Source organism: Schistocerca cancellata, chromosome 5 (genome assembly GCF_023864275.1).
Source record: "Schistocerca cancellata isolate TAMUIC-IGC-003103 chromosome 5, iqSchCanc2.1, whole genome shotgun sequence".
NCBI lineage: Eukaryota > Metazoa > Arthropoda > Insecta > Orthoptera > Acrididae > Schistocerca > Schistocerca cancellata.
Window position 1 is genome coordinate 698419120 of NC_064630.1, and position 19456 is coordinate 698438575.

The following is a 19456-nucleotide window of genomic DNA, read 5'->3' on the forward strand; positions in this document are numbered from 1 at the left end:
CCGCCGCCATCTACGTAATTGCCAGGCACACCTCGGCCGGTCTTGGCCGCCACTTTGCCCCGTTGCGGCCGGCCCGCAGCCACCTGCGTGTGGACTGCGCAGGCAAGCGCGCGCGACCATTACGCCGCACGCCAACTCTGCCGGGACTTGGCCGGACCCCGTCGGCGGTGAGCAACGGCTTCGCTTGGCCTCGCTCGCACTGTCCCCCGCAGATGGCCCTGTGACCGCAGACCGCTGAGTCACTGGACGTCTGACGTGGAATTTGAATGAGGGGCCGGCAGGGACCACACGTACTCACACTGCTTGCGGCGAGCGGAGGAGTTGAGTTTGTGGTCAAGTCAGAAATTGGGACAACAGTCGACGGACAGCTCCTGTACACAATCAGCTGCTCTATTCTATTCACAGGTTGAAATTCCTTCCCATATAGAATTTGCTTGAAAGACTTCCAAAGCAATAGACTAAAACTACTAACAGGCCGAACTTACGGATTATACCCCTACACTAGTTTCCACACCTATAAAACCCTCATCCTATCCATCTCCGATTATGTAAATGTTGCATGTATCTCCACCAAAGTCGCTAAGTCCCTCCAAATACTTGAATGCCATGCACTTCGTCTAGTTTTCCGCTTTCTTTTACTTACCTCCACATCGATACACGACCATCTCATCAAATTCCTACTTCTCCTCAGCCATATTGAACACCTCCATGTCTCTTATATACAAACTACACTACTGGCCATTAAAATTGCTACACCAAGAAGAAATGCAGATGATAAACGGGTATTCATTGTACAAATATATCATACTAGAACTGACATGTGATTACATTTTCACGCAATTTGGGTGCATAGATCCTTAGAAAACAGTACCTTGAACGACCACATCTGGCCGTAATAACGGCCTTGATACGACTGGGCGTTGAGTCAAACAGAGCTTGGATGGCGTGTACAGCTACAGCTACCCATGCAGCTTCAACACGATACCACAGATCATCAAGAGTAGTGACTGCCGTATTGTGAAGAGCCAGTTGCTCGGCTACCATTGACCAGACGTTTTCAATTGGCGAGAGATCTGGAGATTATGCTGGCCAGGGCAGCAGTCGAACATTTTCTGTATCCAGAAAGGTCAGTACAGGACCTGCAACATGCGGTCGTGCATAATCCCGCTTAAATGTAGGGTTTCGCAGGGATCGAATGAAAGGTAGAGCCACGGGTCGTACCACATCTGAAATGTAACGTCCACTGTTCAAAGTGTCGTCAATGCAAACGTCACCATCTGTTGACTCAGGGATCGAGACGTGGCTGCACGATCCGTTACAGCCATGCGGATAAGATGCCTGTCATCTCGACTGCTAGTGATACGAGACCGTTGCGATCCTGCACGGCGTTCTATATTACCCTCCTGAGCCCATCGATTCCATATTCTGCTAACAGTCATTGGATCTCGACCAACGCGAGCAGCAATGTCGCGATACGTTAAACCGCAATCGCGATGGGCTACAATCCGACCTTTATCAAAGTCGGAAGCGTGATGCTACGCATTTCTCCTCCTTACACGAGGCATCGTAACAACGTTTCACCAGGCAACGCCGGTCAACTGCTGTTTGTGTATAAGAAATCAGTTGGAAACTTTCCTCATGTCTGCACGTGGTAGGTGTCGCCACCGGCGCCAACCTTGTGTGAATGCTCTGAAAAGCTAATCATTTGCATATCACAGCATCTTCTTCCTGTCGGTTACATTTCGCGTCTGTGGCACGTCATCTTCGTGGTGTAGTAATTTCAATAGTCAGTAGTGTAGATTTCAATAACCCCATTGTCTCCCTCTGATTACCAACCCAGGTATGCTGCCACACATTCACAATCACGTACCTCCGTCCTACATCTACACACTCCACATCTTGTCCCAACATAACTTTAACCAATTCCCTCTCCCAGACAATGAGATTCGCCCCGTTATTTATCCCTCCTACCAACTTTAACTCTTCCTGCCTGTTTTACTCCACATCAGGGCTCCTCTCTCCTTTTCCCTCTCCATCCATCACCATCGCTTTCCTCTTGTCACCAATACCCTACCCACACAACACACTAATCCTCACCCTCTGTATTTCCCACAGACAATATTTCCCACTATCCACCTCAACTCTTACCTGCCACCTCCATAGATTTCCTACCTAACAGACCCCTATCTTTTCACCCACACCCCTCAGCTCTACGAAACATTTTCTCTCCTCCGGCAATACGTCTCACGCAGTGCATGTCCTTCAGATTTTAAGTGACAGTGCACTACTTCAGTTTTTTCCTTTTTTCAGAAAAATTTCATCTTCCTATCATGTGTTTTTAAAATGTATATATTTTGGTTGTTTTAACTGAGTAGCTTCAGGCAAATGCTAGGATTGTTCCTTTGAAAGGGCACAGCCGATTTCCTTCCCCATCCTTCCCTCATCCGAAGGGACAACTGAAATCGCTGTTTGGTCCTCTCCCCCAAATCAACCAACATACTACCTGATGAGATTTTCACTCTGCAGCGGAGTGTGCGCCGATATGAAACTTCCTGTCACATTAAAACTGTGTGCTGGAACGAGACTCGAACTCGGGACCTTTGCCTTTCGTGGGCAAGTGCTCTACTATCTGAGCTCTCCAAGCACGACTCACGCCCCTTCCTCACAGCTTCAATTCTGTCAGTACCTGTCCCACCACAAATCACACATCTTTGAACACATACTTGAGCAGTTCACTTACTAAACCACCTCCATTATTCGTCACTGTCTAAGACTCTAACCAAAACGGAAATGTCACATTAGCTAATTCTCTAATTACACCCGTATCCTGTCTTTTCGTAAACAATTCGCCTTATGTCTCTCTTTACTGCGTATAAATGTATATATTTATAAAATATTGTGAGATTCGGACAATAAAGAGTGTGCGACAATTGATTACAGATTACAAATTTCCTATTTAGCGCCTCGTTTAGTACACAAACACCTGTATGCTATCACCTTCTAAAAATCCTTTGACTCTGGTACTTTGATTCAACCAAAAACTCTAGCATTACCGATCAATCTCGTATCACATGACTGTAGTACAAAATGGTTAGCCCAGAGCACGATCACACAATCCCAGTTTTCATGTAGCCTATCTAACGGTTTCCAGAGACCACAAGTTGCTATTGAATATTTTATGCAATTATTGACCAAATTTAAAAAGTTCAGCTTGTGACGTTTTATTTCAGTACTTCTTTACTGCCAGTTCTATTCACAACACGTTTTACAGACAGTATCCACGTGTGCTACTGAATGAACCTGCAAAATTATGCCATTGTACAACGAATAATTCATGAGATGTAAGGTCACAAACATTGCAATGCCTGAAAAACTAGGTCGTATTTGAAACGTAGTGCAAATTACCCGGGATATACTCGTCTAGTGCTTGATAATGAGAGCACTTACCGACTTCCAACAAACTTTAAAGATAATTTCAAAAGCTTTTCTAACCTTTTACTCGCTTATACGCTTAACGTGTAATATTTAACACATTAACTCATTAGTAAGGTACAAACAAGTATCTGGGGAGAGCAGCCACCTCTCAGAGACACTGTATATCAATAACAACACTCAACAATCATTCAAATTATCATAAAAATTATAAAAATTAAAAAAAATCAAGAATGATAGTACGCTGCTAAAAGCCGCATAGCTATATAACGGTGTTTTATTCACAACTACCGGTTTTAGTTCAGTGTAAACGCATCTTCAGGCTTATATCTGTTATATTTCCATAATGTTCATGGGTACTTACGGAGTCCCATCTTTCTAAATAGTGACTCATAATGTGAATAAAAGCTGGTACTCCATATTTGTCTATCTAAATTATGAAAATTTAACCATCGTAAACCTTAAGATCCATCTATACAACCGTGAAACCAGTAGTAGCGAATAAAGCATCTTCATGCAGCTATGCGGCTTTTGAAATACCTCTTCATTCTTGACTTTTTAACTGTTTATGACAAATTGAATGGTTATTGAGTGTTGAATGTTGTTATAGTTATTCATAAGACGTTTGGTGCAGCTTTATGGATTTCAGTTCGATTCTTTAAAGACTCGAGAGTTTACTCGTCCTACCTAAACAATAATTAACGCGATGATGTGCTACGGCACACACATATCGACGCTCTAGCATCTCATGTCAGCTACTGATAAACTGTGACTAATTCCAATTGCACGTCCAGCGAGCACACAGCGCTCACGATGACGACAGCCCACAAACGATTGTCGGCAGGCAAAGAATATTTTTTACCACTGGGCATAGCTTAAGCAGCAGTTGCTGCATGACTATCGAAACATCACACAGCGACAAGCAGATAAACACCAAAAAAATATAAATGATAATATCTGTGACGTGAGATGATATAGGACTCTTGCACGACTCCTCACAGCAGCTCTTAATACCCTTTCTTAACTAACTCTCTCTCAGTACCATTTTTACAGCAGTGCAGTGAAACATCTTCACCGTAAAGACATCAACATTTGTTTCTAAAATGTAACAAACATCTACATCTACATCTACATCCATACTCCGCAAGCCACCTGACGGTGTGTGGCGGAGGGTACCTTGAGTACCTCTATCGGTTCTCCCTTCTATTCCAGTCTCGTATTGTTCGTGGAAAGAAGGATTGTCGGTATGCCTCTGTGTGGGCTCTGATCTCTCTGATTTTATCCTCATGGTCTCTTCGCGAGATATACGTAGGAGGGAGCAATATTCTGCTTGACTCTTCGGTGAAGGTATGTTCTCGAAACTTTGACAAAAGCCCGTACCGAGCTACTGAGCGTCTCTCCTGCAGAGTCTTCCACTGGAGTTTATCTATCATCTCCGTAATGCTTTCGCGATTACTAAATGATCCTGTAACGAAGCGCGCTGCTCTCCGTTGGATCTTCTCTATATCTTCTATCAACCCTATCTGGTACGGATCCCACACTGCTGAGCAGTATTCAAGCAGTGGCCGAACAAGCGTACTGTAACCTACTTCCTTTGTTTTCGGATTGCATTTCCTTAGGATTCTTCCAATGAATCTCAGTCTGGCATCTGCTTTACCGACGATCAACATTATATGATCATTCCATTTTAAATCACTCCTAATGCGTACTCCCAGATAATTTATGGTATTAACTGCTTCCAGTTGCTGACCTGCTATTTTGTAGCTAAATGATAAAGGCTCTATCTTTCTGTGTATTCGCAGCACATTACACTTGTCTACATTGAGATTCAATTGCCATTCCCTGCACCATGCGTCAATTCGCTGCAGATCCCCCTGCATTTCAGTACAATTTTCCATTGTTACAACCTCTCGATACACCACAGCATCATCTGCAAAAAGCCTCAGTGAACTTCCGATGTCATCCACCAGGTCATTTATGTATATTGTGAATAGCAACGGCCCTATGACACTCCCCTGCGGCACACCTGAAATCACTCTTACTTCGGAAGACTTCTCTCCATTGAGAATGACATGCTGCGTCCTGTTATCTAGGAACTCCTCAATCCAATCACACAATTGGTCTGATAGTCCATATGCTCTTACTTTGTTCATTAAACGACTGTGGGGAACTGTATCGAACGCCTTGCAGAAGTCAAGAAACAAGGCATCTACCTGTGAACCCGTGTCTATGGCCCTCTGAGTCTCGTGGACGAATAGCGCAAGCTGGGTTTCACATGACCGTCTTTTTCGAAACCCATGCTGATTCCTACAGAGTAGATTTCTAGTCTCAAGTCATTATACTCGAACACAATACGTGTTCCAAAATTCTACAACTGATCGACGTTAGAGATATAGGTCTATAGTTCTGCACATCTGTTCGACGTCCCTTCTTGAAAATGGGGATGACCTGTGCCCTTTTCCAATCCTTTGGAACGCTACGCTCTTCTAGAGACCTACGGTACACCGCTGCAAGAAGGGGGCAAGTTCCTTCGCGTACTCTGTGTAAAATTGAACTGGTATCCCATCAGGTCCAGAGGCCTTTCCTCTTTTGAGCGATTTTAATTGTTTCTCTATCCCTCTGTCGTCTATTTCGATATCTACCATTTTGTCATCTGAGCGACAATCTAGAGAAGGAACTACAGTGCAATCTTCCTCTGTGAAACAACTTTGGAAAAAGACATTTAGTATTACGTACATCGACAGTGGGCTATTTTCAACTTAAAACAAAAAGCCAAACACCCTCCGAACAGGCCTTGAAGGTCATACTCAGCCCTTAGGCATCACCAGATGCGGATATGGAGGGGCATGTGGTCAGCACATCGCTGTCCCAGCCGTTGTCAGTCTTCGTGACCGGTGTTGCTATTTCTCAGTCAAGCAGCTCCTCAATTGGCCCCAAAAGGGCTGAATGCACCCCACTAGCCAACAGCACTCGGCGGACCCAGACGGTGACCCATCCCAGTGCTAGCCAAGTCCGAGGTGTTTAAATTCGGTGATCTGAGGGAAACCGGTGCCATTGGCTTATGATTTTATAATAAATATAAATATCTCTTCAATTAAGCATTTTACTCCATCTTCAGGTTTTGGAAATGAATTTGTCTGAAGAGCGGCAAATGTGACACTAGCGGCCCTACGTATTTGTATGTGAGTTTCAAACAAATGATGACGATTTTTAATAAATAAAGGTAAAACAGCCCAGGAAAATTGTAGTTTGTACCCTTTAACTAGCAAACAGAGGTAATATGAGAAACGTAAACTACCAACAGTACATTGTTCCCCAAAGCAGCTTACGAGCTTGAGACGCCAGAATAATTCCAAGTACACGCGTAGTGTTTAAGACTGAAGGCGACCCAGATGACGCAGTGATAACAGCGCTGCGGCGTTTCTCGTGTTGCAGGAAGCGGAGAGCGCGATCGCAGCGATGAACGGCCAGTGGCTGGGAAGCCGCAGCATCCGAACCAACTGGGCGACCAGGAAGCCGCCGGCCCCCAAGAACGAAGGTAAGATCCTGCACCAGACAAGCACCACAGCTGCGGCGAAGGCCGGCCGCAAGCAGAACGCGTTGCGCTGTGTGCTTTCCACATACAGACAGTTCCTCTTCAGTTACTTGCGGTTGAAACTGAAGCAAAAGTCCGATGAAGAAAACATCTGACATTTTACGACTCTGTACGAAGATAAACATTTGTTTATTTGTCGTATGCAAGAGTTTTTTGACTCACAAGAATGACTATACACAAAGATTACTAAAACGCTACATATCAACACTACAGCACAGTTCTACAGCACAATATAATACAAAATACAGATGTTGCAGACGAATATCAAAGTGTTTTACACAAGGTACCCCAGGAGAAATGGTCAGTATTCAGTGATGTGGCAGGAACGGTCATATGAAGCAATAAACTTCATACTGACGTATGCCCTATTCTGAACAGTTTCGGAGATAGAACACATTCACTTCCTGGTCAATAGAAGTCTGCTAATATTAATCATTGGCTTTAATTTGACGAAGACATTTATGAGAATGAACATTTGGACCACAGCACAGTATTGAACCATGGATTATTGGAAAACCGGAACAAAATCGACTCGGAGTGTTTGAATTGTGGAGCTATAGAAATATGTTCAAAATTAGGTGGACGAAAAGGAAAGAAATGAAGAGGTTCACAGCAGAATCAGCGAGGAAAGGCATGTGTGGAAAACAGTGACTAACAGAACGGATAGGATGATATGGCATCTGTTAAGACATCAGGGGCTGACTTCCATGATACTAAAGAGAGCTCTAAAAGGCAAACACTATATTGGAAGACAGATATTGGAATATATAGGGCAGGAACTGATGACGTAGGTTGCAAGTGTTACTCTGAAAAGAAAAGGATAGAAATTCGTGGCGGCCACATCAAACCAGTTAGAAGACTAATGACTCAAAATAAGATTATTGAATAGATTGTCATGTTTACACATGTACAACACTTATTAAATATTAAAATATGCTTTTTAAATACACGGTCCAGTAACATAAATGTGATCACCACCTATGTTTGACGTTTAACTTTGAATGTAAAGAAATATGAAACTTCCCCTTTGAAAAATTAAGAACGACTGTCCTGGTAAACTTCTACGTTATTTGATTTTCAAACAGCTGAGCAAAACTCAACGTACTCAAACAGTTTTCTCTTTACCTACTATGATCATCACTAAACTGACACACAAAATGTTTAGTGCAACGCAATCTGACATTCTATAATCCCTACGAAAGAATGGCCCTGACTAACAATAACCTATATCTTTCATGAAACACTTACCTCAGAAAAATCTTCGTTACTAGAAAGAACTGCAATACAGCGAGCTGCCAGCTAAATAAAAGATTCTAACTACTGAAGGCACTAACTACTGAAAGGCATAGTTAGCAAATGAAAGATTTTGTTAGAGCACAAACAATGTATTTACCTTAATAACGTTCAAAAGTCATAATATATTTATATAATTTTGTGACATCTAATTAAACAAATTTCCTTTTTCTGATGGACACACGTCCAGATCGTCCGCTCAAAACTCTGGCATCTCTCTCCCTACATCCACAAACAATGTATTTACCTTAATAACGTTCAAAAGTCATAATATATTTATATAATTTTGTGACATCTAATTAAACAAATTTCCTTTTTCTGATGGACACACGTCCAGATCGTCCGCTCAAAACTCTGGCATCTCTCTCCCCACATCCACCACTGCTGGCGGCTCACCTCCAACTGCCCAACTCTACGCGCTGTTCACCTCCAACTGCCCAACACTACAATAGCGAATATTCCAACAGTGAGCCCAACCAGCCACAGACTGCACTCAGCGCAGTCAGCGATTATCATCCAGAGCACTACGTGGCGTTACCAACATAAAAAACCTAAACAGCCAACTTACAACTTCAACGTTCAACAAGCACTCAGAGGTGGCAGCGCTAGCGTATTTAAAATGTGTCGTTGGCCAGAGTGACGTGGGAGCGGGCGCTGAAAATAGTGCAGTCGTCGTCGAAATGCAGGACGTCCAGATGGGCACGATCACTGGCTTTCGGGTCACGAGTGTAAGCATTTGTGAAACGATTAAGTTTGCAAAATGTTTGCATGCCGCCATGGTTAAAGAGTACCGTGCGTGGCAAAATGGCGCTACCCAAAACCGGTGCCGAGAGAACTTTGGCGCAACACGGGCCATAATGTGAACGACGGCTGCGGAGATGTGTACGGGCGAAGACACGTGCAACTGTTGAGCAGCTGACCACCCAGATGAACCAGGGGGCTATCAACAGCGACTCCTCATCGACTGTTCAGCAAACATTGCTGCGTGTGGTCCTCCGCAACAGGCGCCTGGTGGTGGTGGTGGTTAGTGTTTAACGTCCCGTCGACAACAAGGTCATTAGAGACGGAGCGCAAGCTCGGGTTAGGGAAGGATTGGGAAGGAAATCGGCCGTGCCCTTTCAAAGGAACCATCCCGGCATTTGCCTGAAACGATTTAGGGAAATCACGGAAAACCTAAATCAGGATGGCCGGAGACGGGATTGAACCGTCGTCCTCCCGAATGCGAGTCCAGTGTGCTAACCACTGCGCCACCTCGCTCGGTAGGCGCCTGGTCATGCACTCGTGCTGACTGGCGTTCATCGGCTGATGAAGGCTGGAATTTGCAAACCAGCACTGCAACTGGACATCCACTGGGCCTTTTCAGGTGAATCACGTTTTATGCTCCGTGAGACTGATGGCCGTTGGCGTGTACGGTGCGAAATTTCTGAAAGCAAACACCCTGCTGCAGTCGTTGGGATGGTCCAGGCCGAAGGAGGGAACGTTGTGGTCTGGGCAACGTTTTCGTGGCATTCCCTGGGTGATATCATCATTCTGGAAGTCACAATGGATCAACAGAAGTATGCATCTATCCTTGGGGACCATGTCCACCCCTACACACAGTTTGTTTTTCCTCGATACGATGGCATCTACCACACCACAAAGCTCGCCCTGTCCATTACTGGCTCGGAGAGCACCAGAATGAGTTTACCGTACTTCCTTGGCCACCAGACTCACCAGATTCAAAACCAATCGAGAGTCTGTGGGAATATCTTGCTCGGGCTGATCGCGGCACCGATTGTCAACCAAGAAACTTAACGCAGCTAGTCACGGCAGTGGAGTCGACACGACGCTATATCCCTGTCGGTACCTTCCAGAACCTCGCTAACTCTCTTCTTGCACGTCTAGCAGCGGTCCGCTCTATAAATGGTGCTTACGAGGGGCGTTTGAAAAGTCCGTGCAAAGTCCGAGAGATGGCACTTCTGGCGCGTATCGAGGCCATGTTTACTTAGTATCATCTTTGGAAAGAACGCACGCCAAGTTTCAGCCATATTGGTCTATTTCTTTGTGTTTGGCATTCGTGTGAATCAAGGAATTCGAGTGACTGTCAAAAAATGGACGGAAAAGAACTTCGTGTGTTGAATAAACATTACTTTATGAAACGCAAAACGCCTCAGCAGACTAAAGACAAGCTTGATAAACATTACGGTGACTCTGCACCTTCGATTAGAACAGTTTATAAGTCGTTTCAAAATTTTCGCAGTGGCCATATGGGCACAAGTGATGCTGAACGTTCTGGACGCCCTGTGGAGGTTACGACTCCAGAAATCATTGATAAAATCCTTGATCTGGTGATGGATGACAGAAGAGTTAAGGTGCGTGACATTGCTAGTGCTGTGGGCATCTCGAATGAAGGGGTACATAATATTTTACATAAATATTTGGACATGAGAAAGCTATCCGCAAGATGGGTTCCGCGATTGCCCACGCTTGGCCAAATACGGAATCGTTTGAAGTGTTGCAAGGATGGTTTGCAGCTTTTCAGGAAGAATCCGCAGGACTTTAAGCGTCGTTTCGTCACTGTGATGAAACATGTATACATTACTACACCCCTGAGAGCAAAGAACAATCTAAACAATGGGTTACCAAGGGAGAATCTGCACCAAAAAAGGCGAAGACCATTCCTTCGGCCGGAAAGGTTATGGCGACGGTCTTTTGGGATTCGCAAGGGATAATCCTCATCGACTATCTGCAAAAGGGTAAAATGTTACAGGTGCATATTATTCATCGTTATTGGACCGTCTGTAAACCAAGTTGCAAGAAAAATGCCAGCGATTGGACCGCAGAAAAGTCCTTTTCCATCACGACAATGCACCAGCACACACTTCAGCAGTTGTGTTTGCAAAATTAATGGAAATAGTATTCCAACTCGTTTCACATCACCCCTATTCTCCAGACTTGGCTCCCTCGGATTACTACCTGTTCCCCAATTTGAAGAAATGGCTGGCGGGACAAAGATTTTATTCAAACGAGGAGGGGACTGCAGCAACTAATACCTATTTTGCAGACTTGGACAATTCCTATTGTTCGGAAGGGATCAACAAATTAGAACAGCATTGGACGAAGTGTATAAGTCTAAAATGAGACTATGTCGAAAAATAAAAAAGGTTTACCCCAAAAAGCTAAGTAGTTTTTATTTTTGCACGGACTTTTCAAACGCCCCTCGTATCTAAGCATTAGCGTACACGTCACATTATAATTTTTATGCAGTTCGCAATAAATTTCGAATATCCCAAGATCAACTTCAATGCATTTGTACACACACTTGCGAGAACAAGTTCTGTTTCTAGTCTGAATGCCTCTGCAAGTCTCAAATGAGGGCTGCGCGTCCGTGATGTGACCAAGCAATTCACCTCGCGTTTTCACCTTTCTTTTGTGCACCTCAAACTTCAGCCAAACCCATAAACAAAACTCTGATGGAGTAAGCTCTGACAGTCTTGGTGCCCAGTTAATTATACTAAAACGACCAGTGCAGGAATTAGGGCAGCACACATACGTGCGCGCTACTAGCCCAAAATCAAGAGTACATTAAATGTGTTCTACGTCAGAAACCACTCGGACTAAGGCATATGTCCGTAAGCAGCTTTTTGCTTCAAATGATCGTTCCTATCATATCCCTAAATAGTGAGTATTCCTCCAGGAACACAATGTTCAGTTTATCACTCTGCACATCAGTGTGGAACAATCTGCGAAATGGATCCTTAGTGACACGTGCATGACATGTTGATACAGCATGAGGAACTGTCCGTCATTCGGCAATATAGCCACAAGATGGTGATTACGATTTGAAACAAGGGTAATCGGGACAAGTCGGACCATACAACACGGGTGCAAAAAAATACATTCAAGATTCTGTGTTTAATGGTTCTGTAAAACATTGTGTTCAGTTATGAGCAACGGCCTTTCGCACGGTACTCGACTCGAATGCAAATGTGCATTGCCTGGCGTTTCCTGATTAACATGCATTCGTTGACGGCGGCAATACCCATCGAGTTTTAAACCGACTTTCATTCTTGGTTAGGACCTTCTTACGACAACTGTTTTCACGCCGTGTCAAAAGGCTATGGGTGGTACACAATTCCTTGTACTCACTTTGTGTAGGCAACATCGAAACACCAACAACTCTAGCACCTTCATTCTTGTTGTATCCATGGGCACTTCCGAACACGACAGCTTCTGTCTGTCAATCTGCAACGTCTCCACGTCGAGCAATCTTACCGTGACGATTCCATGCAACAGACTAAGAACATACACACCACACCACTGTGCTCTTTTAAGGGAGGTGGAGGTGGGCTAATACACTAATGGTCATTAAAATTGCTACACCAAAAAGAAATGCAGATGATAAACGGGTATTCATTGGACGTATATATTATACTAAAACTGACATGTGATTACATTTTCACGCAATTTGGGTGCATAGATCCTGAGAAATCAGTACCCAGAACAACCATCTCTGGCCTTAATAACGGCCTTGACGCGCCTGGGCATTGAGTCAAACAGAGCTTGGATGGCGTGTACAGGTACAGCTGCCCATGCAGGTTCAGCGCGATACCACATTTCATCAAGAGTAGTGACTAGCGTACTGTGATGAGGCAGTTGCTGGGCCACCTTTGACCAGACGTTTTCAGTTCGTGAGATATCTGGAGAATGTGCTGGCCAGGGCAACAGTCGAACATTTTCTGTATCCAAAAAGGCCCACACAGGACCTGCAACATGCGGTCGTGCGTTATCCTGTTGAAATGTAGGGTTTCGCAGGGATCGAATGAAGGGTAGAGTCACGGCTCGTAACAAATCTGAAATGTAACGTCCACTGTTCAAAGTGCCGCCATTGTGAACAAGGGGTAACCGAGACGTGTAACCAATGGCACCCCATACCATCACGCCGGGTGATACGCCAGTATGGCGTTGACGAATACACGCTTCCAATGTGCGTTCACCGCGATGTCGCCAAACACGAATGCGACCATCATGATGCTGTAAACAGAACCTGGATTCATCCGAAAAAATGACGTTTTGCCATTCGTGCACCCAGGTTCGTCGTTGAGTACACCATCGCTGGCGCTCCTCCTGTCTGTGTCAAGGGTAACCGCAGCCATGGTTTCCGAGCCGATAGTCCATACTGCTGCATATGTCCCCGTCTGTTGACTCAGGGATCGAGGCGTGGCTGCACGATCCGTTACAGCCATGCGGATAAGATGCCTGTCATCTTGCCTGCTAGTGATACGAGGCCGTTGGGATCCAGCACGGCGTTTCGTATTACCCTCCTGAACCCACCGATTCCATATTCTGATAACAGTCATTGGATCTCGACCAACGCGAGCAGCACTGTCGCGATACGATAAACCGGAATCGCCATAGACTACAATCCGACCTTTATCAAAGTCGAAAACGTGATGGTACGCATTTCTCCTCCTCACACGAGGCATCACAACCACGTTTCACCAGGCCACGCCGATCAACTGCTGTTTGTGTAGGAGAAATCGGTTGGAAACGGTCCTCATGTCAGCACGTTGTAGGTGCCGCCACCGGCGCCAACCTTGTGTGAATGCTCTGAAAAGCTAATCATTTGCATATCACAGCATCTTCTTCCTGTCGGTTAAATTTCGCGTTTGTAGCACGTCATCATCGTGGTGTAGCAATTTTAATGGCCAGTAGTGTATTTTGTCCAGAGAGCTTATGTTCCTAGCATTGTAGATACGTAGGCAGTAAATCTGATGGGGAAGGTTGCAAACAATAACGTCCAAGCTAGCTGAGTTAAAACGTAAAGAAAATTAGAAGGCACGCGCATCATAAAGAGAGTTGGGTGCCCGTTACAATGTAAAGCATTGGTCGCGCCGAGGTTTTCCTGTTATTTCATTCTTCCGCGACCCCTCCCCCGCCACCCCCGCCCCCACCCCCACTGCACAGACTAAGAAGCTTTTGAGAATTAAGTAAGTACGGCGCGCAAATTTGAAGTGGCTATTTTGAAATGATACGCCCGCAGTGGAAAAGTGGGAGGGGGGAGGGTGCTTTGGTGGGGTAAATTAGGGCAGCGACAGCCCTTTCCAGATTCCGCGTTGTTAGAGCGAGACCTGCCGGCGGAGATCAAAGAGCGCCGTATAATTACTCGCCGATATGCGCGCGCCGCTGCTGCCGCCGCTCAGCTATTGACAGAAGTTCCGTCCGGCGCTGTTGCAGTTTCAATAGACTCTGTCTGGCACGCCGCGGGCCCGTGTCGTGTTAGTACCGAAAGATCCCCGCACTGGTCGCCCGCGGCTGTCTGTGGTTGTTGCGATCTGGCCGATCACAAAATTCCGTGTCCCGTGTGTAGCCCAGTTACCGCAGCTGCAGTGTCTCTAATTATAAAATACACAACGTAGACCGAATTACAGTCTCTTTATGGTCGTTAATCGCACTGTGTTAACGAGTTGTTACTGAATAACGCTGCCAGAAGGGTAGTCTTCCCGTTTGTCTGCTCCTGATAATAAAACATTCGTTCGCACAGTGTGCAAAACCCCAGATAGGGTTGGAGACTTGTGTGAAATGATATATCTGTCGATAGACGTTTCAGCAGAGTCCGGAGCTCTTCTGGGATGAGTGGGTGTCCGGAGGTAGCATATAGCCACGGCATGCTGTAGTCTGCGGCGTATGTCGCTAGAAATTAGTGTTAATATATGGTGAACGGTTGAAAAAACTGCGACCAGTCGAATTTTTATGATAAGTTACTTTATCTTTACCACTTTCAGTCTTGTTAGCCCATCGTCTAGGTTAAGTTGGAATGTGATACTGTGGTTGTAAGAAGCCAAGACAGCGAATGTAAAGAGTGGTTTGTCGCTTAGCCAGAACCCTAGGTTAAGTTGGAAGGTGACAGGGCGGTTGTGAGTTGGCGAAGAAAATGAATGTCTTGGGCTCCGCAGAAATATCAGCACATACCACCTCTGCACAAGTCAGTACACACAACTTCCCCCCAGATACGTGGGCCGTGTGCAGTTCCGCACTTCTCTGCCTGTCCCTGTGTCTCTGTCTTTGCTGCACCTCTCTCCCACCCTCCCTCCCTCCCTCCCTCCCTCTCTCTCTCTCTCTCTCTCTCTCTCTCTCTCTCTCTCTCTCTCTTTTTCTCTCTGGCCCTCCCTCAACGGTTCTCTCTCTCTCTCCTTGCCTCTGTCTCCCGCTCCCTCCCTCCACTCCTTCCCGTTCTCCCTCCCCCCTCCCCCCTATCTCTCTGTCTCTCTCTCTCTGTCTCTTTGTCATTCAGTCTCTCCTTGTCTCTCCGTCACTTCTTTCCCCACTCCCCCCTCCCCCGCCCTCTCACCCACTCTCTCATACTCTTCCTCCAGTGTATGTGTTTCTCTCTCTCTCTCTCTCTCTCTCTCTCTCTCTCTCTCTCTCTTCATCTCTCCCTCTCTCCCTCCCCCTCTTGCCCCTAGTTTTATCCCTCTGTTTTCATGATTTGAAAAATTTCTTTCATTTTAACTTAGTGGCCAGATGTTCTAACCGTCACAGGCGCCAGTTAACCTGAGGGCGTTATGTCTCGGCGTTGTTAGTAGTATAAGTGTCATGAGTCACCATTAGGTGGCGATACTATGTGCTTCAGTGTGCATTACTCTCGCAGGCAGTCAATATGGGTCTGGACAAAATGAGCACAGCTTTACTACAACAGTGCTACTGTTCTTCGCGAATACCGATCGAGTAAAGGAATACGGAGAGGTACTCTTTTCCGCTCCAGGGTTGCAGAACATGATCCGGAAGGTCGAAATAACTGGTGATTTGAGAGTTGCTCCTGGGAGAGACCGACAGCCAGTTTCGCCACAGACTGTTCGAGGAAGTTACTGTGGACATGGCTGAGACTGCTTGATGCATTGTGCGATTTTTAAGCAGTGCAGTGAACTCGGACAATAAGGACCAATTACATGCAGCGTAAAACGGCACACGTTACATCTTACATTCGATCCCTGCATTACGGGACACTGATACTTTGGGTTCAAATGGTTCAAATGGCTCTGAGCACTAAGGGACACAACGTCTGAGGTCATCAGTCCCCTATGACTTAGAACTACTTAAACCTAACTAACCTAAGGACATCACACACATCCATGCCCGAGGCAGGATTCGAACCTGTGACCGGAGCGGGTTCGAATCCTGCCTCGGGCATGGATGTGTGTGATGTCCTTAGGTTAGATAGGTTTAAGTAGTTCTATGTCTAGGGGGACTGATGACCTCAGATGTTAAGTCCCATAGTGCTTAGGGCCATTTGAACCATTTGAATTTGAGGGAGTTTAGGTGTAGAGAAGCCAGCTTCCGTAGGGGAGTAAACCATTAAAAGAAAATCAGGGAAATTGGAAGGCGGCCAGGTACCTTAAAAATGTACGTTCAACCAGTCACTGAATATTTCTTGTCAGTGTGGACGATAAATGGATAGAACTCACTCTTCCGCAAATACTGCAACTAGTGAACTCATACTCATATCCCCACCCAATGCCCTTTGCAGTTTTGCAAATGGTTCAAATGGCTCTGAGCACTATGGGACTCAACTGCTGTGGTCATAAGTCCCCTAGAACTTAGAACTACTTAAACCTAACTAACCTAAGGACAGCACACAACACCCAGCCATCACGAGGCAGAGAAAATCCCTGACCCCGCCGGGAATCGAACCCAGGAACCCGGGCGTGGGAAGCGAGAACGCTACCGCACGACCACGAGATGCGGGCGTTTTGCAAATGCTGAAGCGTATACTTAGTTCCGAAACGTACACAACGACAATTTTTGTGTTTGGTTCTGTACGAAGCAAAACTTTTTCTACGACAGGAGTGTCATAAATAACAATCCGGGGGCGCTCCTGTCCTGTCACAGCCAAAAAACGTAATGACTTCATTTCCTTCACCATTATTCAAATACTGAGGGTGGTCGAAGGGTGTTTACCATAGTTACTTTTATAGCTCCGCGTTATACGTTGTGTTATTGGCTCATAAAAATTCATTGCGTAGCGCCAATTCATAGCCATTTCCAAAACTAAGTCGCATATGCACAGCCAAAAGCACTAGTACTTACGTATAAATTTTTAACCACGTACGCTATTCCAGTTACACAAAAATAAATTAATAAACTTCTGTAGAAAATTTACTGGCTCTGTTGCGGTAACTTATATTGCTCGCTTCTTTAATAGATTATTCTTTTTATTTTCAGCACAGAACACATTGTGACACAGTTATTAGCATTTGTTATCTGGCAAGTTTCAAAACTTGATTCTTGTTCCATGTTAAAGAAAATTCTTATTCGTGCAGTGGTGCGCTATCCCAGCGAACATGATCAAAACGATATGACTACTTTATAACTACGGCCATTAAAATGTTAACTGTTCTGTTCATTCCATGTAGATGAGTCGCAATTAATGCAAATCTAGAGAGAGGCACAGGCGCTTTAGCAACATTAATACACAGTTGCATCTAAAGCCAGCGATATGAACACGTAGTCACAAATCGATAAACAACGAAACAATTTCAAAAACTCTTTGTTGTTTCATGGCAGCCACGAACGGTAGAATAAAACTGCAACTGTCACCAGGCAACTGAAAAAGCCATCCCGAGTCTAAGTTGTTCAAACTTATTGCTCGCGAAGAGCCGTTAAAAATTTAAGTGCAGGCTCGTTCCATTCTTTCTAAAACAATTAATTGAAATTAGTGCGAATGGTACTGAGGGAGGCTTGTTTACGGACTCCGTCAGAGATAATTTCCGCGAAGTTCTCAACTGAAAGCTGAAAATCTGCGCAAGTATGTACACAACAGCTGAGAATAATATAATCCCTATTAAGACTATCTTCAACCAGTGCCATCTTTATCAAGACTAGATCTACAGTATGTCCCGGTAAATACAAGCCGAGTTTAAAAATTTTACATGCTGCTCTCTAAAAAAGCATAAAACAAAACTTCGTTTAATCGACTACAAAACGTCCTGTAAATTCATTTTCGGGGAACAAGGTGACTATGCAGTTAACTGTACGAACCACGTTCGTAGACCAGATTCCACTGAGAGTGTACTAGTCGATTCACTGTACCCAGACCGGATTTGTTGCATTGCAAAGACGAACATCAACGTTATTTTCTCTAAAGGGTATCAGCCATATATGCAACTCTTGGCAGGAGGCCACGTATATTACATCCCATGTCATTGACGTTTGAAGGCTTTCGGTCGAATTCTTTATTTAGTCTATTTTCTCCTTTTGCCCGCAAGAATAACTCTTTATCTACTGAAAACGCTGTTTGCTGGCTTCGTAATTAGCTAAGGTATGAAAATTACTAACTGTAGCTATTTTTGTCCAACTAAGAAAAATGAAGTTCACCCAGAACTGGTGTTTCCCAGTCATGTGAAAAGAAGAGATAGTCAGTAGATTTTCTCAGTTCCCCTTTTTCTTAATTTTTATAGTAAGTATTTGGATGATTGTTAGCAGCAAGTTAAAATATGTAATTGCAACGATCTCAGGGGAGAAAAATATATCTATATTGTTGTAGAATTGTATGCGGATTTATTTTCAGCGTTTGAAAATAATTTTCCTTATAATTTATTTCACAGGCCTGATTTCAGTCAATATCTTTATAACCGATTTAATCATTTTTGGCCAACACCGAAACTCACCAGTGATAATACAACGCACGTACGTCGAAATCACATCTTTGAGGTACTTACACATGAGATTGAGAAGAGTTATGCAAGTTTCTGGTACAGCTTATGGACCTGGTATGCCGATTCCGCAACTTTAGTACTAATTTGGAAACAATTACCACACCAGCTGAAATGATTTTTCCAAAACTTATATAGGTAATAATATCACTGACGGGATACGGTACTTTCGATGACAAACGAAACCTGTCATGACGCTTGCATGAGGGGTGTTAAACTGATTATTACGAAAATTGAGACAGTGATAGTATAATTGAAACTACTCGACAACAGTTTTCACAACTGCAGTTTCTATATCATTTCATTCCTTCTCTATTTATTCCGCTTCTTTATTTTTCTCTAGTTCTTGATTAAGTTTCTTCTGGTTCAGATCTCGTACGCTTTGTTGATTTAGTAGGCATATTTTGTAGATTTTTTTTCCTTCATCTTTTCTTCTGACAGTTTT

General features: G+C 44.5%; 1 protein-coding gene across 1 annotated transcript in view; it reads left to right on the forward strand.

Moving 5' to 3' along the window:
- The window catches only part of LOC126187963 (cytotoxic granule associated RNA binding protein TIA1), a 1542843-nt gene that overhangs the window by 1146825 nt on the left and 376562 nt on the right, over positions 1 to 19456 (forward strand). The window contains exon 4 of the mRNA XM_049929345.1: positions 6868 to 6970. Within this exon, the coding sequence (XP_049785302.1) occupies positions 6892 to 6970 (79 nt within the window). The 5' untranslated portion in view covers positions 6868 to 6891. The remainder of the gene's footprint in view (positions 1 to 6867; positions 6971 to 19456) is intronic.